Below are 25,728 nucleotides of genomic sequence, written 5' to 3' on the forward strand. Positions count from 1 at the left end.
CCTCAGGGATGCTGAAAAGCCTCTGACTGCGGCGGGGCGGCGGGGCAGGCTCGGCCTGCTCCAGGGACGCACCTTCCGGGCTCCTGGGCTTATGGCAATCCTTGGGGACAGGGGGGTGACAAATGGCAGCCACGCATGTGCGGAGGGGAGCAGAGGAAGGAAAGAAAACACAGACACATTAGTGGTGGCGGCAAGGCAGGCAGACGCGTGCTTCTGCTCCAGGGCTCGGGGAGCTGGTGGTCACACACAGAGCAAGGCACGGGGGGCGGACAGCGCAGGGGAATGGCGTCACGCGGGACCCGGGAGACAGCTCAGACACAGACGGCAGCTGCAGGGCCCAGTGCAGTGGCCGTGCCGTGCTGGGGAGACAGCGCCCAGTGCCTATGGGATGCCCAGGCGCGGGGCCCTCTTATCCTGCACCAGGAGCCTCTTTCTGCTGCTGTCAGCACCCCAGCTGTGTGAGGACAGGGCTGCTCCTGTCCCCCGTCTGTGGCCCAGGCACGCCAGTGTCCACGGACTGCCCTAGCCAGCCTGCTGTGTGAATGCTGTGTCCTGGTGTCACACTCACTCGCTCCATGCACCGCCATCCCTGGGCCTCAGTCTCCTCAGGTGAGTCTGCGTGCTGGACAGCACTCCCCATGGGAGCCTAGGCTCTGTACTGTGGGCAGGGTCTGCCGTGTGTGTGTGTGTGTGTGTATGTGTGTGTGTGTGTGTGTGTGTGTGTGTGTGTGTGTGCGCGCACGCGTCGGGATGGTTATGCCTAGGGATGTCGCTTTCACCATGTGAGACAGGACAATGACACAAAGCTGTCCCCAGGACAGGCAGGGCAGGTGCATTGGACAGCAAGCAGGTAGTGGGGTGCATGGGCAGGGCAGGCTCTCAGCACAAAGGGGACCTGCGGGCCGCGTGGGAACCAGACCTCTACGCCATCACATCTCCAGCCCATGCCAGGCAATTTAGAGCAACCCCTGCCTGCCACACCCAGAGGCGCTGCACTGAGACCCCACTTCCAGAGCATTGTTGGGATCAGGCGGTCACCCTGGGGCCTTCTGTCCAGGCCTCCTGGGGGAGAAGGCCACTTCCAGTCTCTGTGAAAGCAGCCTCAAGAAGGGGGACCACGCAATGCCCTTCACCTCTGTGCACTGGCACAGCAGACATGAGGGAGGGCACTGGGGATGCCACCTGGGCTGGTGGGGTGGGTGGGCTCAGGGCCATGCGGGTCCGCACAGGGCTCTGGCATGTCCCAGCACACGAGAGCATGGCCAGTAGGGCTGAGCAGGGTGGAGTGTCCCAGCATTCCGCATGCGTGCTCTGTGCCAGACTGGGCGCTGAGCTGGTCCTGCACAGTCCCCTCTGAGGCCCCTCCATCCCCAAACCAGCCCATGGCCCTCCAGCTGCCTGGTCCTATGCCTACAGCAGCAAGGGAGCGAGGTCCCCAGAGCCCTTAGGCTGTGCAGCAGCCCCTCCTGGGCCTCAGGGTGGACAAGCACCCAGGATGGACTCGGTCTCTTCCATTCAACTCCCGCTACAGAGTGCGCCTGGGTTCCCACAAACTCCTGCACCCAGCCCATCCCACAGAGTGGCCAGGACCTCCAGGGACTCCTGCAGCAACTTCAGCAGTGAGAAGGAAGCAAGTCCAAGTCCACAGCCTCTGGCACAGGCAGGACCTGGCAAGGCCCCATGTGCTCCCCAGCCCGCGTCCCCCAGCCCTGCCACTCACCTTGAGGGCACTGTGCGAGGCACTGCTGGGCCGCCGCCGGCCACCATCTTCCAGCTGCATCTCTGAGTAGAGCTCCTCCTCGTCCTCCTCCAGAATGTCTGACAGGTCTGAGCCCCGGCTGCTCTCTGTGTGGTACTCATCTCCATGGCAACAGTGGGACTGTACAGGGACAGAAGCAGAGTGAAGGGATGGCTCCTGACCCCAAGGATGGGCAGACTAGTGTGAGAGGTCAGACTCGTCCCATCCCATTGACAGGCAGGCGGTTCTCCCAGCCCCAAAGGTGTGGGTGGGACAGGGACCCGGGGGCTGTAGTGTATTGCACTGGGTCCCACTCTGCACTGCAGGGCAGAGGTGGGGGCACCCAGCATGGGGATCACCTGTCAGCTTGGGATCCACCCAGCATGGGGGCACTCACTCCTGGGCATCTGGTGGGCCATGGAGGCATAATCCTGGTGACTATCTGGTCCCTGCCCCTTCCTCTCTGGCTCTGTCCCCCACTCTGCTTCCATGAACTGAGCAACTTTCCCTCCCCACTCCCTTCTGCCTTGATCTCCCTGTCTTGGAGCAGCTGACCATGGACTGTACCCTCTGAAACCGTGAGCCAAATAAAGTCCTCCTTTAAACTGTAGTGCCGGGTATTGTGTCCCAGCATGGGAAAGTGACTAAGGTGCCAGCACACAGTCAGTATCCAGCAAATGTTGTTCCACCAGTGGGCACGAACCCCCAGCGAACCTGGTGGGTACCCGTATCTGACCCTCCCTGTTCTGACTCAAAGACCTGCTCAGGCCCAGCATGCTGGAGGAGTCTCTACACATACACTTCGATGCTGGCCCCAAACAAGGCGACCCAGCCTCTCCTTCAGTGCTGGCGACACCGCAGCTGGGCCGGCTGCTCCTCTCTTCCCCGCGTCCTGGGCCCCAGGCCTGTGCAAGGCCACCATGGCCACCAGCCTCACCTGCCTGCCCAGCTCGGACCCCTTCAGGAAGTCATCCACAGAGGGGCCCCTCCTCTTGAGCTCAGGTGAAGCATAACCACCCTCCTCGTCCGAGTTGGCGTATGGCCCCACGCTGTCCCTCTCCAGGAAGAGGCTCCTTTTCTCTAACTTGGAAAGAAAAGGGGACGGGGTGAGCGGGGCAGCTGGGGGATGGTGCTTGGGCCCAGTGCTGTGCAGGACAAGGTGGCCCACACACCGGCCCCTGCAGGTCCCTCAGGTGACCAGCAGCCTGGCTGTACCTCCTGAGTCCTTCCCTCCCTCGGTGCCAGGAGCCACTCTAATGGGACTCTGCTCGCCCTCCTTCGCCTCTTTCACCCACTGTGATTCCATCAACTAGCAGGTCTTGTTGTGGCTGATAGCCTTTATTTTATTTTTTTATTTTTTTAATTTTTTTGCAGTACTAGGGATTGAACCCAGGCCCTTTACCTGTGATATATCCCTAGCCTCTTTTTTAAACTCTTGTTTTGATATAGGGTCTCTCTAAGTTCCTAAATTGCTCAGGCTGGGCTTGAATTCTCAATCCTGCCTCAGACTGCTGGGATTACAGGCCTGCACCACCACGCCCAGCCAATGAACATGGTCCTAAGGCTAACGCTCTGGTCCCAGCTGCATGCAGCCCCAGGCCCCCAGGGGCCTCTCCACCTGCCAGGAGCTCTGAAGTTGAAGGACACAAGTTCATGGGCTGCGGCTGCCTCAGAGGGCAAACTGAGGCTCACCCCAAGTATCTGGGCACCTTGTGGGGAGGGGTCCGGCCCTGCACAGCTGGCCGGTGACCCCTCAGTGTGCACACCAGTCTGGAGTGTGGTCCCACCACAGTCCTAACACACGGCTGGAAAGCTCCACACAGCAGTGTGCAAACTGGAGCACAGATGCACAACCGCATGCAGCTATGCTTGCGGGGACATGGGAGGTATGATCCAAAGCAGAGGTGGTTTAAGTGAAAAGTTTTATCCTCACAGAACACACATTGCCATTGATCTGCCTCGAAGTAACTCCCCTGAACACTCATCCCACCGTCCTTGCTGCTTTCTGCAGCAGCTCTAGACTCTGCTTTCCTCAGGGTCTTTAGATGCTCTTGCTGGCTGCCTCAATGTCCTGAATGGATTCAAAACATCTATCTGGGGGCCAGGGATTTAGCTCAGTGGGATTTAGCTCACCACCTGCCTCACAAGCACAAGGTCCCGAGTTCGTTCCCTGGTACCAAACAACAACAACAACAATACATCTCCCTCTCATGGTCATTTTGACCCTGGGGAAGAGCTGGGGGTCACACAGTGCCAGATTCGGTGAGTAAGGTGGATGAAGACACAGCATCGTGTTATTTGATGGAAATATTTATAAACACTCTGAATCAACAGGCTGAGCGAACCTGAAGTAGGGTAGATGTTGAAGGGGTTCATGGGTCTTTCACTGTGATACCCTTTTCAGGTTTTAACTTAAATGGTCTCTGCACGTTCTGATCGTGCCTCAGGTGCACACGTCTTGAGGAGGTGCACATAATTGTGAGGGCTCTACCTGCACACACGCACACACACGTCTACACACACATGCACATGCTCACACACACGCATGGGTGCTCCAGCTGGATCCCTAAGTGAGCAGCACCCAGGGTGGTCCTAGGCCACTGTGCAGCACGTGGCTATCAGACCTGTTGGCCGGGGCCACACTCACTTCCCTAGACTCGGCTGTCGTGTGCGGAGCAGAAGCACAAGTGGTCCCATCGGGCCCAGCACAGTTGAATGTGGTGCCCTGCCCAGCTGTGGTCTGTGTGGAGAGCGCTGCCCCCGCTGCACGTGCCCACACCCTGTGCAGAGGGACAGAGGGGCCCTGAGGGGCCCAGCTTACCCTGGTGCTCTCGGCCACCCTTTGTGCAGCCTCACGGGCCATGGCCTTGGCCACAGAGGTGGACACAGGGGTGCCCTGCGGCTGCGGGAGGATGCGGCTCGGGGAGGGTGACCTCCGCCCGGGGCCAGCACCCTGCAGGCTGGGAGGCTCCAGCAGGTTTCCGTGCCCAGGGCCTGGCATCCGGCTCTGCTCCCAGGGCTCCGCCTTGGTGTGGACACCCAGGTGCTCGTCTTTGGTATCAGGGGCGCTGGCTAACGGCTTCGGAGGGGGCACCACCCTGGGCACTGGGGCTGGAGGCACCAGGAGGTCAGGGGGGATGGCAGCGGGGGCCGAGTCGGCAGACTCGCCCTGAGCAGAGAGGGTCCGCACAGTCACGGCCCTGGCCTCCAGGCCTCGCAGCCGCCCGAGCTCCACCTGGGTGCTGTCTGCAGTGGGGAAGACGACCTCGGCGACCTGCACAGAGACAAGGCCAGCTGACGGCCACCCAGCATCCCACAGTTTGGAGGGACAGGCTGGCCACCCGCTCAGGTGTCCCTCAGCTGGAAGCCCAGGAGTCTAGAGTGGAGGACAGACAGTACCAGGCCCTGCTTCTACCTTCGGAGCAACTTGAGGCCAGAGGTGTGCACAGGGCACTCGGGAGGCCAGAGAGCCCCAGGCAGGGGCACCACTGGGCACTTCCTTGTAGGAGACAGCTTAGCACCCACCCATGCCCGTCCGACTGGACTACTGCTCCTGACGGAGGACTGGATTGGGACAGCAGGTGGACAGGAGATGCTGCTCCGGCCTTTACTGTGCCAGGTGGGTGGGGGCTGAGACAGCAGACACCTGCCTCCTAGAGTCAGGGTCTGGTCACCCCTGCCAGGACACCAAGGAGGAACCCTGATGCTGGGGTCCAGTTCAGAGTGGAGTGGGCCATGGTGGTAGGGTGCTGGACCCAGGACAGGCCAGGCCTCAAGAGGTGGGCCCTGTGTGCAGCACAGGTGGCCTTACACAAGTGCTGGAGGCTGAGGATCTGACCTTCTCCTGTGCAGGGAGTGGGTAACCCATACTCCACTGAGCCTGTCTCTGGTCATAGGCCCACAACCCAAGCCACTCACCCGCTGCCCCTTGGCGTACACGCCGTAGCCAGTGACATTTGCTCCACTGGACAGCCCGGTGGGGGTCAGTGCAGGTGGCTTCCAAGAGATCTGGACAGTGGCTGCTGTGACTCCAGCTTGGACAGCGACATCTTGTGGGGGCACTGGAGGACCTGAGAGGAACAGAAGGAACAGAGGTCTTCAGGGCAGGGCCGGCCCGGGGCCATTACTGCTCTGTGGCCACCTGGAAGACAGATGATGCTTTAACATCAGAGGAGGGGACACGTGACGAGAGACAGCAGAGGTGGTGGCACTGGTAAGTGCCAGGATGCAGGACCCACAAGTGACAACTACTCACTTCCTCCGGGAAGAGTGCCTGTGCTCTCTGGTTCTCCAGTCCCCTCTGCCCAGGGACAGGCAACCGATCAACCAGGGACAGCTTGGGGAGAGCATGCAGATGCACAGGGGAAAGGGTGCCCCATTCCCTTGCTTCTGTCCCTAGAGCTCTCCCTTTCATTCTTCATCAGATGTCAGAGACAGCAGGCCTGGGCCTCACATCTCCAAGTGACCACCCCATGCCCTGAGCAAAGCAGAAAGCCAGAGGGACTCTGGGTCCCATGGGGCTGCTGGGTTCCACGTCCATCTTCACAGAGCTCCCTGGCTGACTGCTTCCTCGGAGGCCTCTGTGTAAACTCTGCTCGCAGAGTCATGTGCAGCTAATTCAGGATGCAGGTGAGCAGTGGCCATGTTACTGGGCATGCAGGTGGCTTCAGGGACAGTAGTGGCCAGCCCTGCCTGGACACCCAAGGGAGTCACCTTCTCTCCAGGCTTAGGACAAATCCTCCATGCCTCCCACTAGAAAGTGCTGGTCACCGCCCTATGGAAGGAGTGCTGTGGCCTCTGGAGCAGGGCTCTGAGCACACCTGTGCTGCGACAAAGCTCTCCCAGCCTTCTTCATGCCCTGAGTCAGAAGCTGAGCCCACCCTGCTTAGGACACGACTCAGACACCAGCGGCACCCTCCCCACTGCGACCACCACCTGCTCCTCGCATGACACAGACACAGCCACTGCTTTTGTTCCATGACCACGACAGGCAGCTGCTTCTGCCCAGAACACAGCTGAAGGCAACACCATGCATGGCTTCAAATGTGAGTGCAGAGACTGAGGGCCTGGTGCAAACTCCAGGCCCTGACAATTGCCGCTCATAAACTGGACCCGACTCAGCCTCCCTACCCCTCCCCATCTTATCTGCAAGGTAGACGCGAGGTAGCACCTAGAAGTAATGAGATCACCGTCATTTTACTCCAGGTCACACAGTGGACCATGGGCAGAGGCAACAGCACAAGTCCTGTCGCCCTTCCCCACCCTCACATGACCCTCCATGCTCTCCCCTGTCTGGTTTCCTGGCAAGGAGAGGATGGACAAAAGACAGATGTAATGGGTGGAGAGAGAGAGGACTGCAAAGAGCAATCATATTAACTAGGAAGGAATCAAATGAAAATCCTAGAGCAGAAAAATACACTTGGCAAAATTTTTTAAATTTATGTGACGGTCTTAACAGCAGATCGGGCTCACAAAAGAAAGAATCTGTAAATGTGAAGACAGAACAATAGAAATGACCCTAACTGAAGCACAGGGGGACAACAACATAGTAATAACAAGGGGTTTGTACCTCTACAAGACAACACCAAACACTCCGACCAGCATACAATTACAGTCTGGGAAAGAGAAGTCAGAATAAGACAAAATCTATTTGGGGCTCTGTTTAAAATGTGAAGCATAGCACCAAGACTCAGAAGTCTAAGTAAAAACTGGAAAAGGATAAAATAAACTAACACACGGGCACATCAGACTCAAGCTCCTGGACATCCAAGATAAAGGTAAAAAGGGTTCAAAGCATTTGGTAGCAGTGACAGCCAACACACCACAGAAACAATGAAGGCCACACACAGTGGAATGGGGCACCTGGAGGGCTGGAAGAAAATAAAACAAATGGAGATGAAATTCCATGTTCCTTAGATAAACAAAAGAAGACTGAAAGCTGTTCTAAAGGAAATCCTTCAGACTAAAAGGAGACAGTAACAGATCAAAATGTGTACCTACACAGATCAAAATGTGTACCTACAGCAGCAATAGAAAGGGCAGGAGAAATGGTAAATGTGAGATGATTTTTCCAAATTCTTCAAGGCAAGCAAGAATTTAAATAAAATATCCTAACAGTATCTTGAGGGAACTGTAATGTGCAAAAGTAAGGTATATAAAAACAATAGCAAGACCAAAAGAGGACAAATGGAATCATGATGTTATACAGTTCTTTCACAGCAAATAATTGGTGCGTCATTAGCCTAAGGTAATTTATAGTGGTTAAGTATGCATGATCTGCTACCTAAAGCAGTCTCAAAAAACCCACAATGTGTCATTTCAAAGAAAAGATAAAAAGAGGACAGAATATAAAAAATAACCCAAAAGAAGGCAGAGAAGGACAAGCTCATGAAAAGAGCCAATGGGATAAATTAAAACAAAGAGCAAGATGGTAGACTTGAGTCATGTCAGTGACCACACAGAGAGTACGAAACATTCCAAGTCAAAGGCAGGGACTGTCCAGCTTGGAAGGCAGCCACAACCCAGTGACAGACTAGATCTAAGAGACACACTTACAGTACAAAACACAAAGGGTTTGAACGCAAAGGTTAGATCAAGATGCGGGCAAGAGAGACACAGGATGGGCTGGGGAACTTAGCTCAGTGGTTCCGCTACCTGCGTCACAAACACAAGGTCCCAAGTTCGAATCCCGGTACCCAAAGGTGGGGGGCTCAGGACAAGAAATGACCAGAGACAAAGAGAACTCTGCGTGTAGAGAAGAGCTCACTCCAGCGGTTTTAAGTGTGCCTGCTGCTGCCAACAGAGCTGTTACACAGCATGACCCAAGCACGATGTATCCATGCCAGGCCAGCCCTGCAGAACACACCTGCTCTTTCAGTGATGCCCGAAACTCACCAAAGAGGACCAGTGACTCCGCACCTCCAAGGTGACGCTTCAGAGAATATTCTGTCCACCCCAAAATAACTAAGCCCTCAAATATTTAGAAATTAATCAACTTGCAAATAAACATGTAAATGTGCATGAAGACCCTCTGCTACTCTCTGCAAGAAATAAGAAAATACTAGAAACTCATGATAACAGAAAGGGAATGTATTATATATCGTGGACTATGATTAAATATAAAAGTATTTATAAGTCTAAATACTTATATTAGAAAAGGACAGTTTTAAATAAGTGATTAAGTTTTTGCTTAAAAAACATAGAAATTGAAGAGCAAGTGAAACCCAACATCTATAGAAAAAGTAGACATAATGAGTGTAAATCAATGACATAAAATTATAATAGAAAACTCAACCAAGCAAAAAGTTGCAGTTTTGAATACATTAATAAAATAAATTCATCTTTTTGAAAAGAAGAGAAAGCATAAATTACCACCAAAAACTCCAGAGAAGACATTGCTATACATCCAAAGACACGTAAAAGTTCATTACAACACTAGGAATAATTTTATAGGAAAAATTAGGCTGTTCCCACAAAAGGGGAAATTACTTGAAGAGCTACTTACCCAAACTGAGAAGTGAAGACACAGAAGCACCTGAATAGCCCTAAATCTACTAAATAAATTGAACTTGGAATTTAAAACATTTTCACAGAGAAAATGCCAGGCCTAAGTGGCTTCACTGATAAATTCTATCAAACACGAAGGCCAGAAGGAACACTGATATTATGAGATTTCTTCCAGATAGTAGCTGATGACAAAAGCCACAGTTCTCCAGACCCACACACAGCCCCAGTACCAAATGGAAAAAATAAACGCCCAACATAGGAAAGAAATGGAATCCATAAAACAGATTCAAACAGATATCCAGGAGATTAAACACTCTATTGAAAGTGTACGCAACAGAATAAAAGAATGCGAAGATAGGCTCTCAGATATAGAAGATAAGATTGCAGTCAGTGACCGTGAAAAGAGAGGTCTCTTAAAAACAGTAAGAGATCATGAGAAATTGATCCACAACTCCTAGATGATGGAAAGAAGAATAACATAAGACTGATAGGAATCCATGAAGTAGAAGGAGAAAATACAAATGACTTAAAAAAGCTGTTCACAGAATTAATGACAGAAAACTTCCCAAACAGAGGGGAAGAATTTGACATTCAAATAACTGAGGCATATAGGACCCCAACTAGCTACAATCAAAAAAAAATCTATACCTAGATATATAATAATCAAGATCCCAGAAACCCAACAGAAGAACAAAATACTACAAGCAGTAAGAGAAAAGAAACAAATCACATACAAAGGAAAGCCCATCAGAATCACAGCAGACTTTTCAACACAAACCCTTGGGGCAAGGAGAGCCTGGAATGAGATATTTCAAGTACTAAAAGAGAACAACCTCCAACCTAGACTGATGTATCCAGCAAAACTCTCTTTCAAAATGGAGGGGGAAATAAGACACTTCCACGACAAAGAACACCTGAGAAACTACATGAATACCAAACCAGCACTACAAGCAATTCTAAACAAGATCCTAGAAAAAGACAATGAAGGCAACAACACCATGAGGCCCAACAGAGCAAATCAAATAGGCAAGGCAAGAAATTAAAAGGAGAAGGTGAAAAAGTAAAAAGAGTCAACAAAAGGCCAATAACATGTCAATAATAAGTCAGTACATATCAGTTATAACCAGCAATGTCAATGGCCTCAACTCACCAATCAAGAGAAATAGACTGGCAAAATGGAATAAGAAGCAAAATCCAACAATATGTTGTATACAAGAAACACACCTAGTGCAAAAAGAAGCCCATAGACTGAAAGTGAAAAGATAGAAAACAATTTTCCATGTGACAGGGGCCCAGAAAAAAACAGGGGTAGCAATCTTATTGACAGACAAAGTAAATTTCAAACCAAAACTGAATCTAGTATTATTGATGTAGGACAGTACTATATCATACCTCTATGAATGTAAAATATCTAGTACCTGCTTTATGATACATAGTAGGGACTGTGCTTTATCAGAGCTACATTTAATGATATTACTATAGAATGTTCTCTTTCCAGATGATGATTAAGAGGCTAATAGAAAAAATGGTGCCAGGTACCACAGCAGCAACAGAACTTTGCTGTTGTCTGGATATTATTCTTTTCTTTGGTTTTTTTTTTTTTTAATGGAATGCGATGAATGTCTATAATTTTGTTCAGACGACTGCAGAACCTGGAAAAGCTGTTGCTGCTATCTATGCATAACATACTATTATTAGTCTTTATATATAAATACACACACACACACACACACACACACATATATATAAATTGAATTTTGGGAAACTTTAACGGTGCTGCCAACTTTGGAAAAAGTCATCCCAATTTACTGTGTTGACTTGGCATTGTACATAAATGGACAACCATATTGGTCTAGAAATGTTAATTTATTTTTTTCCATGTGTACAGGGATAACACATCATACTAAATATGTAAGGTCATATCTACGTGGGTTTGATTACAGAAACTAATAAAGTATTCTCTAAATAATGAAAAAAGAATAAGATAAGACTATAAGAGTGAGAGGCAATTTAAATATGTTCAGGGACCATTTTCATCTCCAGAATTAAGGATTATTTTGATGTTACATCATTGCCTTTTCTCTTTTACTTTCCTTTTTTTATTTTAGGATTCCCTATTTTTAATGTTCATACAGAGATTTCTTTAAATGAAATACCGAATAGTTTCTTTGGTGTGAAAAACTGTAATAGTACACAGGATCCTAATGAGACAATTAATTATGTGAAATAGGAAGTAAAGGGCTAAAGGTGTAAGGAAAGTGGGAAGGGTGGGGGAAAGGTAATAAGGGAGAGGAAAAAAATGTGAGAAACTGAAAAAATGGAAATAAAGTGTTTGTAAATGGGGAGGGGAGGAGAGGGTGGAGGGAGGGCAGGGACAAGGGGAAAAATGAGAATCAAGACCTATTATGTAAAGGTACAGAATCCCAATGATGAATGTAGTTGTATTGTATACCTACATTGTACCAATAACCTCAATAAAAAGAAAAAAAAAAAGGTTTTCTCTCATATGAGCAATCCAAAGCATAAATAGAGCCAAACAAAAGGTAGACCAAAGAAAACAGGAAGATCCTTCCAAATAGGAAGGAAGTGTACATGCACCAACTCCTGACGATGGAAGTACATGGTCACTTTGGATCACAAACAGGTACTCATAAAACAATAGTAATAACAAATGATAAGGGCTGGGATGTAGCTCAGTGGTTCTGCCACCTGCCTCATGAGCCTAAGGTCCCAAGTTTGATCCCTTGTACAAATAAAAACAAAATAAATAAATTATACAGACATACCAAAGAACTCCCGATTTACCGCACAGATGTCAAGGTGTCTTCCTGTCCCCCGTTCCTTGTGCCCCTCCTCCTGGGCACACAGACAAGACGGTCCTACCCGTCAGAGGTGGGGACATCGGGAACCCTTCAGAGCCCTCACGGGGCTCCTGCCCTCCCCACATGGGTTCCACTGTGAACTCCACATCCTCCAGGACCCACCCACAGCAGACTAATCCGAAGGTTGAATGTTGTTGGGAAACGATCGGGAAACAAACAGTGGGATGGTTGGTGACTCTGACCAAAAGGCTCACACTGGACTGAATTAATCCAGCGGGACGGACTAGAGGTCCAGCTGGGACAGTGTGGACCGGTGCTCACAAGGCTAACACAGCGTCACACATGAGGGCCTCAGTCTCAGGGTGCGCTGTTGTGAAAGCAGCTCAGAGGGCCAGCTCCTTCCCCGGCCGCCGCGTGTGCCTGAGGGACTGGACTGGCACCCTGTCCCTCCCAAGGCAGCACACTGGAGCCATTTACCACCGCAAGCAGAGGGATGCTCTGCTGGACCCCAGGTGGTCCTGCTTACTCCACATGGTGTGCATGCTAAAAGTCACAGACCTCGAGGGCAGGACAGTGAGGAGAGGGCGTGAGCCCCACGCAGGCCCCACCGCACGTGTGGGGTGGGGAGGATGTCACTCACCCGCCCTGCACAAGTGCTGAAGGAACATTGTTCCTGGTGCCACCCATGGCACACTTGCATGCCTGTCCCTAGCACATTCTTGTGCACCATGCTTGCCCCAGCCTGTGCTCAGGACACCGTGGGGAAGGCGAGCTCCGGCTGCTCCCCCAGGCCCAGGGTAGGACGTGCTCACCTGCAGGCAGTGTGGAGAACTCCACTAAGGCCTCCTTCTTCTCCCGCTGCTCCAGAGGAAGCTGCCAGGGCATCTGGTGTGGCCGTGCCAGGACCCGGACCTTGTAGGCCGTGTTGGGCCGCAGGCTGAGGAACTGGTACTTGTAGTGTGCGGCCTGGACCACGTCAAGCTCCTCCTCATTGAGGAAGATGACGTGGCTGTAGTTACTGTTGGTGGGCAGCCAGGACAGCTGCGCTGAGACCTGCGTGACGCTGTCCACCCGCAGGTGCGAGGGGGCCACCACCACATCCTTGCCCACCAGCAGTGTGCACATCAGAGCGTCCGAGCTGCCCCGGCTGGTGATGCACTGCACGGAGATGCGGTAGGTGTAGGCAGCCGTGTCCAGCTTCTCCACCAGGGCCTTGGTCCTGGTGCCCAGCGGGAGGCTCAGGCGTGGCTCCGTGTCCACCAGCACGGTGTAGCCGCTCACAGCGCCCCAGCCGGGTGGCACGGCCGGGGGCTCCCAGCCCACAATGACGCTCTTGGCGAGCTGCTTGATCAGGGCCAGCCTCCGGGGGTAAGGCACAATGTCTTCTCCAACGTCGTCCAGGTTCACATCCAGTGGCCCCCCGCCATTGCCGGTGACACCCAGGTCCACATGGGGCGGGGAGTGCAGGTCCAGGATGCTTTCACCCTCCATGCCCATGCCCACGCCCATGCCCGAGCGGTTGAGGAGGTTCCGGTCCTGCTCACTGCCCAGGGTGGCAGCCAAGCGCGACTCGCTGTCCTGGACAAAGTCCACGAAGTTGGAGGGTACCAGGCCCCTCTGCCCATCCAGGAGCTCTCCTGTGGGCACAAGGACAGGCATCACAGAGCTGACCCCAGTGCCCAGCAGGACTCGGACAGTGGACCCCACTCTGGGGTGACCCACACCCCTTACTCAGTGACCCCTCAGCTCACAGTGGGGCTTTCACTACCAGGCTCGCCATGCTTCTCTGCCCTGGTGCTGGGTGGGCAGGGACTGCCCCGAGGGCAGGGACTGCGTGCCCCCGACGCCTGTGCTGCTCCGCGGGGTGGATGGACATGGGGCGTCCGGGCTCTGGGACGTGTGTCAGCAGCCTCCCAGATCCCCTGGTCATAGTAGGAGTTAGAGGGCAGTGTCCCTCATCCCTGGAAAGCAACTGCACATGTCCACCCAATGAGAAATGGAAGGTTAGCTTGGTGTCACAACTGTTGATAACTCAAGGGACAGAAACAGCTTCTATCCTGGTGGCAATGGTGGCTAAAGGTGGTGGGTGGGACTTGTGTGCTAGTGAGGCTCACAGGCACTCCATGTACTCCATGGACATGGCAGGGCACCGGGACCCGGGAGGCTGGGAGACCCCAAATGCAGATTCTGCTCTAGCACACCCTCCTCAAGGACTGGAGCACTGCAGCCAGCCTGTGCCCACGTCCACGCCGCAGAGGGCCTGGTGGCCACATCAGCAGCCTTGGGTTCTAACTGGGCAAACAAGAACTTAGAGCCCATCCCTGACCCACCCAGGCATGGGTCTTGAGGTAGCTGATCCTGTGCCCTGGTCAGTCTGACAGCACCCAATGGTGATGGTGGTGATAATAGTAGTGAGATGGTGATGGTGACGGTGACGGTGACGGTGACGGTGACGGTGATAGTAATGGTGGTGATGATGGTCATGGTGGTGATGACGGTGATAGTAATGATGGTGATCATGATGGTGATGGTGGTGGTGGTGGTGATGGTAATGGTGATGATGGTTGTGGTGACAGTGGTGATAGCTAACACTTACTGAGCAACTACCATGCTCCAGGCTCTACCCCAAACATTTCCTATCTAGTTCCTCACTCATCCTCCCAGCCCCACCATGAGGTGGGCTCTATTGCTATCTGCACTCCGCAGCAGAGAAAACTGAGGCTGAGAGATGAAGGGTCTCACTGACCATGGACCCTAAGCATGGCAGCATGCCAAGTCAAAGCACGGTGGGAATGCTGCAGAGATTCCAACAAGGGCTTGGTCTGGCAGCTGTGTTGGGCACGTGTGTCCACATGGGTGTGTAGCTCAGTGGACAGCACACCCAGAGCCAGGCACCGCCTTGAGTTCAACTCCCAGTGCCTGGGTCACTGCTCCTGACATCTCAACAGCCACTGAGGCCCCTGGCGACCCCCAGCCAATGACCCAGTGCCCCTCAATCTGGGGGACACTGTGAGGGGACCCTGTGAGCTGGGAGGGGCAGGAGGGCAGAGTGGAGGCCAATGGCCAGGCCATCAAGAGCCCACAAATCTCCTGCCAAAGCCCCACCCAGAGACCTTCGTAGAAGCCGTCCTCGTCCATGTCCCCGTAGACGTAGAGGTATTTTCCCGCTGCAAGAGGCAGCTCAGCCTCAGGGTTCTCATTGGGCCCATCGAAGGGGTTGTAGCTGGAGAAAGAGCACAAGGTGGGTCAGCTGCCCCTGGTGGGTTGCTCTGCTCTGCTCCCCTGGCAGAAGGCTGGCTCTGCACACAGCTCCTCAACCTGACGCTGGGGGACAAACCCACAGGACACTTGGGCTGCGAGTCCTCAGGCCACCACCCCCTGCTCAGACCAAGGAAGAGAATCTACAGCTGCCGTCCACTCAGAGTCCCCACAGCCGAGGACAGTGTATGAGTCCTGCACAGTGGCCACTTGTCTTCTCCTCCATAACTATGTGTTAACAAGCAAACAGAAAGGAAATGGCTCCTGTAATCGTTACGTATAACTTAGCTAAGGTGGAATCCTCTATGTACTTCTTAGTACTCTGCCTAGTTTGTACCACCATGCAGTAAGCTATATTTCCACCTCACAAAACATTCTACTGTGCCATTTTAGCGGGTGTATAGTATTCTACCAACAAGGTAGCATTTTCCTTGATATTGAGCACTGATGTTGCTCCTGGCTGCTGACCAACGTATTCAGTGCTGCCTCAAATGCCCTTCCACATGTATCTTTGCACACTTCCACAACTTCCCCCCAAAGATAAATCCTAGGAGAAATCTTTGCTTGGTCCAGGTACGGGCATTGTTCAGTCTTGGGTACGTGCTGCCAGCATGCCCTGCAGAGCAGAGTCTCCATCTCCCCAGCCCCATCCCGGGACAGGAGAATGCTCACCCTTCCATCCTCAACACCCAGGGCTAGCATTTGTTAAAATCGTGGCCATAATGCAGTGAACTTGGAATGTTCAAATGACAGGAAAAGGCTTGAGAAGAAAAAAGAAAAGAGGGGCCTGGGATGTGGCTCAGAGGCGCCGCACCTGCCTGTCAAGGACAAGGTCCTGAGTTTGACTCCTGGTACCAAAAAAAAAAAAAAAAATAGAGATAGGACTGCTGCTCCTCCGAGGCACTGGCCCGACCTTGCTGTCCTGTCCATGTTTTAGCTGACTGCCACTAAACTTCAGCCCGGAAAGCAGCACTCTCATTCCCAACCTTTATGGCCCCACCACGGGAGATGAGTTTCCCTAAGTCAGGGCATTGGGGTCGGGGAAGGGGACAATCAGGGCCTCCTGCTGCATCCTGGGCAGTTCTCGCCCGAGTCTCTTCTGTCCTCACTGTCCCAGTCAGGGGGGCAGGAAGGGGGCACCTCAGCCTGGTGCCGAATACTCAGAAGCGACAGCCTGGCCACTACTCCAGCCCTGTGGACCCCGCCTTGCTGTCCGAGCAGCAGTGACAGTGACGGGAGCAGTGGGGAGGCAGCTCCAGGCACCCTGTCCTCCACCCACCCTGTGCAGCCAACAGCCAGACACCAGACCCAGGGCAGAGCTGTGCTGCCTGTCCAAGTTCTCTGGAGCCTTGGCCTGTTCTGCACGTGGGTCACAGGCACAGCCAAGGGCAGAGGCTGCAGAGCCCCTGCAGACCCCGGCTCACAGCTGTGGTCGGCACATGGAGCCCAGGCCACCCCTGTCCTCCCAGTGAAAGACTTGAGGGGACCAGGCTGGCAGCATCAGTTCCCAGGATGGAGCTGCAGGGAGGGCAGACACAGCTGGGTGTGGCTGGAGCCAGGAAGGAGGGGCGAGCAGGAGGACTGTGAGAAGCCCTCCCCAGGGCTGGGACCACGACTCCACCCAGTGACACCCCTTTGCTGCCTACTGTGGGCTGAACCACACCCCCTCTGGGCACAGTCTCTGCAGACTGAGGCGGGGCCTAGCGGTGCAGCCATGAACTGAGGGACACCCAGGCCCCCGATGCCAGCGAAGGCAGTGGGCATCTGTGCCCAGAGCACTTGGGGCCACACAGCCACAGGAGCAAGTTCTGTGAGCCCAGCATGCGTGGCCATCAAGTCCTGGCAGCCCAGATACTCGGGCGCTCTGCAGCTTTGCATAGGAATCTGTTCCTCCCAGAGCCTGCACTGACAGGGGGGCTCCAGGGCTGGTGTCCGCCATCCCGGGCACACTCGGGGTGTGCCTGGGGGCCCTGGGGACCTCATCTGGCCCCTGGCACCTTCCGCTCTGGCATGATCCCACTGTGCCTCCAGGCCCCAAGGGTTGATCCTCTCTGCTCCCCTGACACTTTCCGCCTGGATGCTCTGGCTTGGAGCCAGCATACGTGGGCCTGAGCCTCTGAACCCCAAGCCACTCTGAACCCCACTCTGTAAGAGTGGAGTCACATCTGTGGTCTCAGCAATCAGCGCTTACCTGTAGCGGGCGACACACAGGTGGACCTTCCCCGAGTATCTCCGCTTTGAGGTATTGGAGTTCCGTTCATTGTCCATCTGCAGAGACACGCGGGCATGCTGGGAGGACTTTGCAGTCTGCGCTGTCCCTGCCAGGACTCGGGGGCTCTGGGAAATGGGCCCAGACTGCAGATGCCACAAGGCGGCACCCTGCCCACAGACACCCCGTCTCCCCTGCTCTCAGTGTCAGGTGAGGGAGAGAGCCACCCTCAGCCTCCAATGGTACCTGGCATACGGGAAAGGTGACACAAGGGCCCCAAACCCCTTCCCCTCTCCACCTGTTGTCCCAGGTGAGGGACTGAGCCACCCCACCTCCTTACGTGCCCTACAGCTATTTAGGGATGATTGTGGGGTGAGGAGGGCTGGGCAGACACCGTGGTCCCTGCCCACTGCACAGCCACCTCCACCCGCCTAGAGCTCCCAGCTCAGGCACAGGCGTAAGGACGCTCAGGAATTGACAGGAAGGGGAGCAAGGACACTGGGGAACACAGGTGGGGCATCCACCCAGGGAGGACATAGTGCCAGGTCGGTGGGAGGACTCACATCGGACTCAAATCTGCATCTTGGGCTGCTGGATCGCAATAGAAAGCTGGGCTTGGCAGGCAGAGGCTCTGGCTTGTCCCCGTGGAGTGGGATGTGGTCACTGATCACAGAGTAATGCCCAGCGGGTCCCTCATGACCTGCTGGGGAACATGGGGCTGTTGGAGAAAGGAGACAAGATGCCCAAATCCAGCGGCTGGTCTGCCTGACCCTACTCTGGCCACCCACCCAGCAGTGCCCACCTGGCTAGATGAGTGTTTGGGGCATCAGGAGTCCACAGGATAGGGGTCCAGGCAGAGGGATTAGTGGGAATCCCTGGCAAAGAGGCTTTCACCTTCCTTGGTTTAAAGTGGAGGGGCTGTGAGGCTTGGTGACACTGCAGCCCTTATCACCAGGAAAAGGAAAGATCAGAGACGGGAGCCATAGCTGGGGAGAAGCTGACTCTGTTCACGGTTACATCCCCTGAATCACACAGACCATCTGCATGGAGCTCTGCAGCTCTTGGCTGACCGAGTGTGGTGGGCAGGGGCCTAGGGACAGCTGCCTCCTGGCCACCTGAAGCCATGTTGGGAGCACAGCAGCTGCACAAGCTGCCCACTGGGGACTCAGCCCTCACCCGGAGGACCGGCAGTGCCCAGGACTGCCCTGCAGAGGTACCAGGAGGACCCTGTCTAGAGCCCAGAACAGACACGTGTGAGGACAGAGGCCAGAGCTGTGATGCCAGGGATGGGGTCAGCTGGCAACACAGCAGCGCACAGCCCAGCCTGCCAGATGCCCTGTGCTGGCGACAGAGGCAGCTGATGACACAGCAAAGTCGCTGTGTTCCCCTAACTTGCACAACCAGGTCCCTGGGGAAAGATAACCGGGTGCAGCAGCTTTTTCCTGCCATTCCAGTAGACCAGAAAACGTGAGGCCAGGCTGTTGGGGCTTTGCCTAGAAGTCCCCAGAACCCCATGCGCTCATAGGCAGGGTTCTGGAAGGCGATTGGATCCTGGGGATGACAGCTGGACACCCAAAAGGGCATCCATCACTGGGGCATGGCCTGGAAGGTGCCTCTCCTTCCCAGCTCTTCCCTTCTCTCTGCTTCCATCCTCCATGCCCTGAGCAGCTCTGCTCCACCAGCCCCCTCTGCCACAATGCCCTGCCCTGGAGACAGCAGACCATGGACCACACTGCGAGCCTAAACCTCTCCTCCCTTTGTGGGTGTTGGGCATGGTGTTCCAGGGATAAGAAAGTGACTAGAGCCCAAGCACAGGCCCTCGAGCAGGCTGTTGTACCAGCACACTCGACTCCAGCATCTCTACACAGCCTTGGGCTGTTGCTGTAGTCCCAGGAGCTCCCAGCCCATTCTGGAGGGAAAGCAGCCGGGTGAGCAGTATTCCCTCTAGCACACCACTGGGATGCATCCCAACTTCTGAGTAAGTCTGACCTCTCCCTGGCACCCTGACCTCAGCTCACCGGGAACATGGCTCTATCTGGCATTGGGCCCCACTGGGCTCCTGCTCAGCCCTCTGTTGCCCAGCACCATCAGGCGGGCGCGAGGACCCTGGCTGCAAACAGCAGGAACAGCAGAACCTGGCAGGGTCTTCTTGGAGCTGGTGGCCGCCTGCATTTTCCTGTCACCCCTGCTGCACAAGGCAGGAAGGGACAAAGAAAGTGTGTGGCATGTGCAGGGTTCCCCTTCAAAGGAAGGAAATCCTGCACCCCACATAACCCAGACCGGGTGGTCTGTGAGGGAAGGGACTGGGCACAGGGAGCCACACCTAAAAGCGGAGGGCAGGGCCAGACGGGGCAGAGACACTGGTCATGGACAGTGCTGCCTTCTGGTTCCCAAATTCAGAGGAGAAGGCGGAGAGCAGTGGACAGCCACCGCTCACAGATCCTCATCACAGAGGAAACACCCAGCACAGCCACAACAGCCGGGGGCTGCAACGCCACCTCTCAGACTTGCCAGTGTCCCGTGCAGGGATGTGTGTGAGCAGGATTACCACACTGGACCTCACACATCTGCACAATTATGGGTCAGCTGCAATTTTTAGAAATTAAAAATAGTAATAATGCTATGCTGTACAGAGATTTACTAAGAGGAAGGGGGAAGAGGTTGTCTTTAGACCCATTTCCCATCCCACTTAGGAAAAAATTACAGCTCTTTTAATTTTCAGTGATGGAGAATTAATATATTTTGTAAATACAAATATGACTACTAAACACAGACAGTGAAAGTGAGACACTCTGTGGCAAACTGTGGGGGCAAGGTAAAGACTGCAGTCTGAGTTGTCACAGAGTAAATGCCACGGCCACAACCAAGCATCCTCAGGGGAAACGGGCCTTAATCAGTGTCCCTCTTCCCAGCTCGACCTCCGCAGACCCCCAGGAAAACGCCCGCCCACCTGGTCTGCCACAGCCTGTGTCTGGACGCCATGCACAAGGGTCCCCATGCAGTCTGGACCCTGGCTGTGCTGCCGACTCTGTGCCCCAAATGTGGCCCATGCTGGCAGGAACTGTCCCCCAACAGAAGACGGCACCAGCTGGGCCTCCACAGTGCGCACGTGTGGCTTTCCCTCTCGTAGTGGGATCTGGGTGCCTACACCCCATAAAGCATGGCTCAGGGCCTCTGAGGGCCTCCACAGTGACACAGGGGAAGAGTACATCAGAGGCTGCGCCCCACTTCCTATCCACGACTCCCCTCCACTCCAAATAAGGGTGAGCACAGACACCTTCATCCTCTTCCACCCTGGTGCCCACTCATTCTCCCAGCTGTGCTGGACGAAGGGCAGACTGAGGGGGTACTGGGCACTGAGCTCAGCAGCGGCTTCACAGCCGTTATAAACTGTGCCGGAACCAGCGACAAGAACCAGAAGCATGGAAACTGACTTCATGAAAATCCAGAGTAAGGTTCTGACACTCATCTTCCCTCGACTTAAAAAACAAAATCAACTCTGCAAACAGGAGGACAGGGCAGGGCCCGTGGCCCATCTCCGCCCGGCATCCCGGTTAGTGTTTCACCAGGAGCATGTGGCCAATCCATGAGGTCCAGTTCCAGGGTGCCTAGGACCGTGGCCAGAGTCCACAACACACGTGCAGGCTGCCGTGGAGCCTCTGCTCCTGCTCAGCTTCCTAAACCAAGACGGCGTGGACAAAGGTCGCCACTGTGCCTGCTGCTGCCTCTGCAGGAACAGAGGCTCCCGGACACCAGCAGGCTGGAGCAGAAGAAGGGGAAGCGCTCAAGGGAAGCACAGGCTGCTCACGGGGCAGCAGTGGACCCCAGCCAGGCCCCGGGCGTGCTCTGTGTGAGCCCTTGGGTGTCAGAGCTTATCTCCCGTGATGTGGGTCCCAGGCCAGCATGGCACCAGGGTCCGCACACGGCATGGGCTTCAGCACCCTGTGCTGTCCTTGCAGCCCGGGCCAGTCGTGGTCACGCAGCCTCTCTTCCCAGCACAGAGTCCCGGATCCTGGCCCCTCCGCTCCCGCAGGGCCAGATGAGGAGGCCTTCACTCACCCTTGCGGAGGGAGGTGGCAAGCCCGTTCATGAACTGCGGCAAAGCCTTGCCAGGGGCCACAGGGACGTCCAGCGTGGCCACCACGCCACCACTCAGCAGGTCGATCTTCCCAGCGTGCTGCCGGAACTTCTCCAGGTCCCGCGACAGCAGGCGGAACTGCTCACTCTGCGCCCGGCATTTCTCCTCCAGCTCCCGGACCCTGCACTGCGCACGGGGCGGGCAGGTCAGCAGGGAGTGGGTGGCAGGGACCCATGTGCATTTGCATACACGCTGTGCAGATGAGGGTGCGCGTGCCCAGGTGGTGTGCCCAGTGTGGCGGAAGCCCCCACCACCCAGCTCCCCAGGCAGCCTGGCTGCCGGCCACGGTGCCAAACCTCAAGTGCCAGGAAGTCCCGTAAACACTCGGCTCACAGCCAAGCACGGGGCCTGCAGTGGAGTGTGCCACCAGCTCTCGGCGGTTGGCACGCCTTGCCCAACTGCTGGGACCTGGAGCACAAGGCCCCAGCTGCCACTCAGGGGCTGCTCAGCTGCTAACCTAGCCGTGCACCGTCTCCCTGGGTGCCTGTTCCGGGACCCCAGAACCACAAAGAACACAAGGGAATGTCCACTGCTGGGCTAGGTCAGCAATGCGGCCACCATCCACAGATGGCACAGACATTGCAGAAGCCCCCGGAAGGGTGAGTCTCCCTCAGGGACACACAGGCCAGGCCAAGGGCCCCCAGTGAGCTCCCTCCTCAGGCGGGACAGGCCTGGCTCAGTGTTCAGCCATGGGACAGATGTCTCCCATCCTCACCGGCTTTCTTCTAAACTGCTCTCCTGGCCCCTTGTCACAAAGGAGCCTTGGGGCAGGTACCGGGGTTCCTCCACCTCATCCATTCTGCACCCTTATTTCAGCTCCCTGACCACTTCCTGTCTACAGGTGGACCTCGGGCCCACACACGCCTGTGCTCACTGGTTCAGGGACCAGGCCTCTGCACCCTGCAGTGACTGTCCACACTGAGCACCACCTCCCAAACCAAGAGAGAGAGAGAGAGAGAGGAGGAGGGCTGGCTGGTGGCGTCTGTAGCCAGGCCATCCCATTGCTGTCCCCATGCTCAGGTGGCCAGAGCAAATGCCCCAGGCTGTCCTGGGTCCCTCCTGCGGCCTGGCTCCCTGCTCGGCACCAGGGCCAAGAGGGCAGGTTTACCTCTCCCGGCTTCCTGTGTCAATCCGGCACCTGGCACAGGTGTTGGTACAATGCAGCACAGGGGTCAGTGTGGGAATGGGGTCTGAGGGCCCCGGCCATGCCCCACAGACGAGGACTCAGCCATAGGGCACCCTCCTCCCCATCTTCCTCCTCTTCCTCTTCTTCCTCCTCCTCCTCTTCTTCCTCTTCACCCTCCTCTTCTTCTTCCTCTTCTTCCTCCTCCCCATTCCCATTAAATATTTCAGCTCTGATGTCTAGAAAGAATCCCTATTTACATCTGAGATCATGGACTCCTAAAAATAAACCTGACAGATCCCAAGACTATAATTAATTTCCTCGATTCATTTTACTTTTTTTTTATACTAGGGATTGAACCCGGGACCTTGCGCTTGTGCGGCAGGCAGTAGAACCACTGAGCTAAATCCCTGGCCCTTCAATTCATTTTAAGTTAGCAGGATTCTTGTTTTAAAGAGTTGAATGGGTCTGGCCCAGAAAGCACTCTCCACAAGGTGCTCCAGGCACAGGGCTCAGGCCCTGCTCAGCCCTGGAGATGGTGTCAGGGCTCCCCAAGGGCAGCCAGGGGCCCAGGCTAGAGCAACCCTGACACAGGGTGGGCTGGAGGACAGCGGTGCGCCCAGGACTCACTCGTTACCTAAAGGGCCACAGGTGTGCCACCAGGAAGGACCCAGGTTTGGGGGGCAGAAGACAGGTCAGAGGTCCCGTGCCGGTCTGGTGTGCACAGGAAGTGCCCCAGGAATCCACTTTCTGGTGCCCGATGCCTGTGAGAGAGGCTGACCGAGAGTGACTTGGGCGCTTGTCTAACATTTCCGCAGTGATAAAACCACAGCCACAGAAGACACAGCAGTGGCCATGGGGTTTGGGCTGAGAGGTGCAATCACCAGGGTATCACTGGGCAATGAGTCCTCTGTACACCAGACCATAGCAGGGTCAGAACGGAGCTCACAAATGTGGCCAGTGATCCCTGGGCTGAACGCTGCCCATCCTTGGAAGTGCAAGGTTGTTTTTGTGGGTCTTTGTGAGTCTAAAGTCATTTCAAAATAAAAAGGATTGAAGAGTAAAATGAATTTTAAACTACAAATCGATGGCACGGTGCTGTGCAGATATGGAGGAATTCAGTAGGCCAGTGTGTGGCCGCTGGACTCAGCCCCAGAGAAAGGTGCTGGTAAGACCCTGTGCACTGGCTGCATGGTCCAGATGTCTTGCTTGGGCCTCTGAGGCCTGGAGCAGGTGGCCCATGCGTGTTCAGGGGCCACAGTGGGTGAAGGTGAGCAAACTTGTCACGGCCAGTGGTGATGGCAGTGTAGCTGGCCAGAGCTGAGCCTGTAGCACAGTAGCCTGAGCAGGGGATGGCAGAGGAGCCATCAGAGCTGCACCACAAAGGGCCTGCTCTTGGGAGTTGTGGGATCTCACCTCAGAGAGACAGAGAACCCATGCAGGCCTGAGCTGGGAGAGAGGGAGCTGCCAAAAGCAATACCTGGGCTCCACGGATGCAGGGCACCATGGAGCCGGCCCATTACAACTCCTGTCTAGATGCCCCACCCCGAAGCCTCACACATTATAAGTGGGGCTTTTCAGAACTTTCTGGATCTAGGGTATGATGCTGGGATTAAGGGTGTGTGGTACCAAATTAGTCCATGGATCAGATGGGTTTGGGTAATGGGAAGCCCTACCTGGGTGTGTGGGCCATCACCCAGAAGGCTTCTGTCCCGGATGGGATAGAGGAAAAGGCAGGCTCACTGCTGCTGCTGCTGCTGCTGCTGCTGCCTCCTGCCTGTCCTGCCATGGACTGTTTCTCCTCTGCGATGCCCCTCTGCCAGGTCACCCTACCTTGGAGCCAGTCAACTATGGACTGAAGCCTCTACAATAAGCTGAAATAAACCTTCCCTCCTTTAAGCTGTGGTTAACGTGTGTTTTGTCCCAGCAACCAGAAAAGTAAAAGCAACTAAGGCACAGCCAGAGGCCAAGGCCCCCAAGTTCCCATGGTGCAAGTGTTTACACTCAAGCCTGTGACCAGAAGTCCTGCAGCATCCAGAATCTTCTTCCATTGTGGTGGAAGCTGGGTCCCCTAAGCAGTGGGCACTCTTGAAGGGTGAGGCCAGGACGGAGGTGAGCAACCTGAGGACAGGGTGGGATGGCGGAGGTGCCTGATGTGTGTAGTATACCCCACGGGGCTGTCACTGCTATCCACCCAAAGCACACTAGCTCATCTTGCTGAGAGCATGAGATGACCTTGGCAGTGAGTGGATCCTGCAAGGAGCTGGGTCCTACACAGGGCAGGTCTGCGCCACCTTCCCTTTCACAACCAGGTCTCTGGAGAAGCAAGGAGTCTTGGTTTCCATGGAAAATCTCTCATTCCAATGCTGGCCAGGGCTTCAGGCACTCCTGCTCAGCCTGGCTATATCTAGAGATGGCTGGGCCCCCTGAAGGTCCTGTGAGCCCTCCTGGAGTACTGGGGCCTGGGAATCTGTCATTCACTGTGCACGATGGAGCCACACAGCCCACAGAGGTGAACACTGACTTCCAGCATGGTGGCCCAGGGTGTTGGCATGGCTCAGGGAGGGTTCTGATGCCCTCAGGTGAGACAGTGTGGGCTGCTTGGCGTCTTCGGGATGAGCAGGTGTTCAGTGGAGGTAAAAGTATCCAGACCTGCAAGCAGGCTCACAGACCTGCCCACGCCTGGGCCCTGGCCACTGACCTGACTGTCCGTGGGTCGCTGGCAGGTCGCCTGCTTCCTTCCAGGCACTGGGGCAGTGCAGACTCTCCCTGGCCTGGCAGGTACCTTGTATATAACTTCTTCTGGAGTCTGGGGTGGGGGTAAGCGGCCAGGTGTGCGGTCACCTGGGTGTGTCCATGGCTTGAAGTGGCCACCTGCAGGTGGGGAGGGGCAGGTCCTGGAGCTGCAAGGCAGTGATGGCCCCGGCAGGCACA

At 54.9% G+C, this 25,728-nt stretch overlaps 1 protein-coding gene across 11 annotated transcripts in view; it reads right to left on the minus strand.

The window, feature by feature from the left end:
- Rimbp2 (RIMS binding protein 2) overlaps positions 1-25,728 on the minus strand; it is a 117,354-nt gene that overhangs the window by 13,549 nt on the left and 78,077 nt on the right. For 7 of the 11 annotated variants that reach the window (XM_010604279.1, XM_010604281.2, XM_010604280.2 and 4 more), the window contains 9 exons: positions 21,593-21,797; positions 18,097-18,251; positions 17,516-17,592; positions 15,180-15,289; positions 12,879-13,703; positions 5,657-5,808; positions 4,560-5,012; positions 2,676-2,822; positions 1,721-1,879 (listed from right to left, as the gene is read on the minus strand). In XM_010604279.1, the coding sequence (XP_010602581.1) occupies positions 1,721-1,879; positions 2,676-2,822; positions 4,560-5,012; positions 5,657-5,808; positions 12,879-13,703; positions 15,180-15,289; positions 17,516-17,592; positions 18,097-18,251; positions 21,593-21,797 (2,283 nt within the window). The remainder of the gene's footprint in view (positions 1-1,720; positions 1,880-2,675; positions 2,823-4,559; positions 5,013-5,656; positions 5,809-12,878; positions 13,704-15,179; positions 15,290-17,515; positions 17,593-18,096; positions 18,252-21,592; positions 21,798-25,728) is intronic. The other 4 variants (XM_019204565.1, XM_019204570.2, XM_019204569.2 and 1 more) reach the window with 2 other exon arrangements.

This window comes from Fukomys damarensis, unplaced genomic scaffold (genome assembly GCF_012274545.1).
Source record: "Fukomys damarensis isolate Sample0158 unplaced genomic scaffold, DMR_v1.0_HiC HiC_scaffold_12, whole genome shotgun sequence".
Classification (NCBI taxonomy): domain Eukaryota; kingdom Metazoa; phylum Chordata; class Mammalia; order Rodentia; family Bathyergidae; genus Fukomys; species Fukomys damarensis.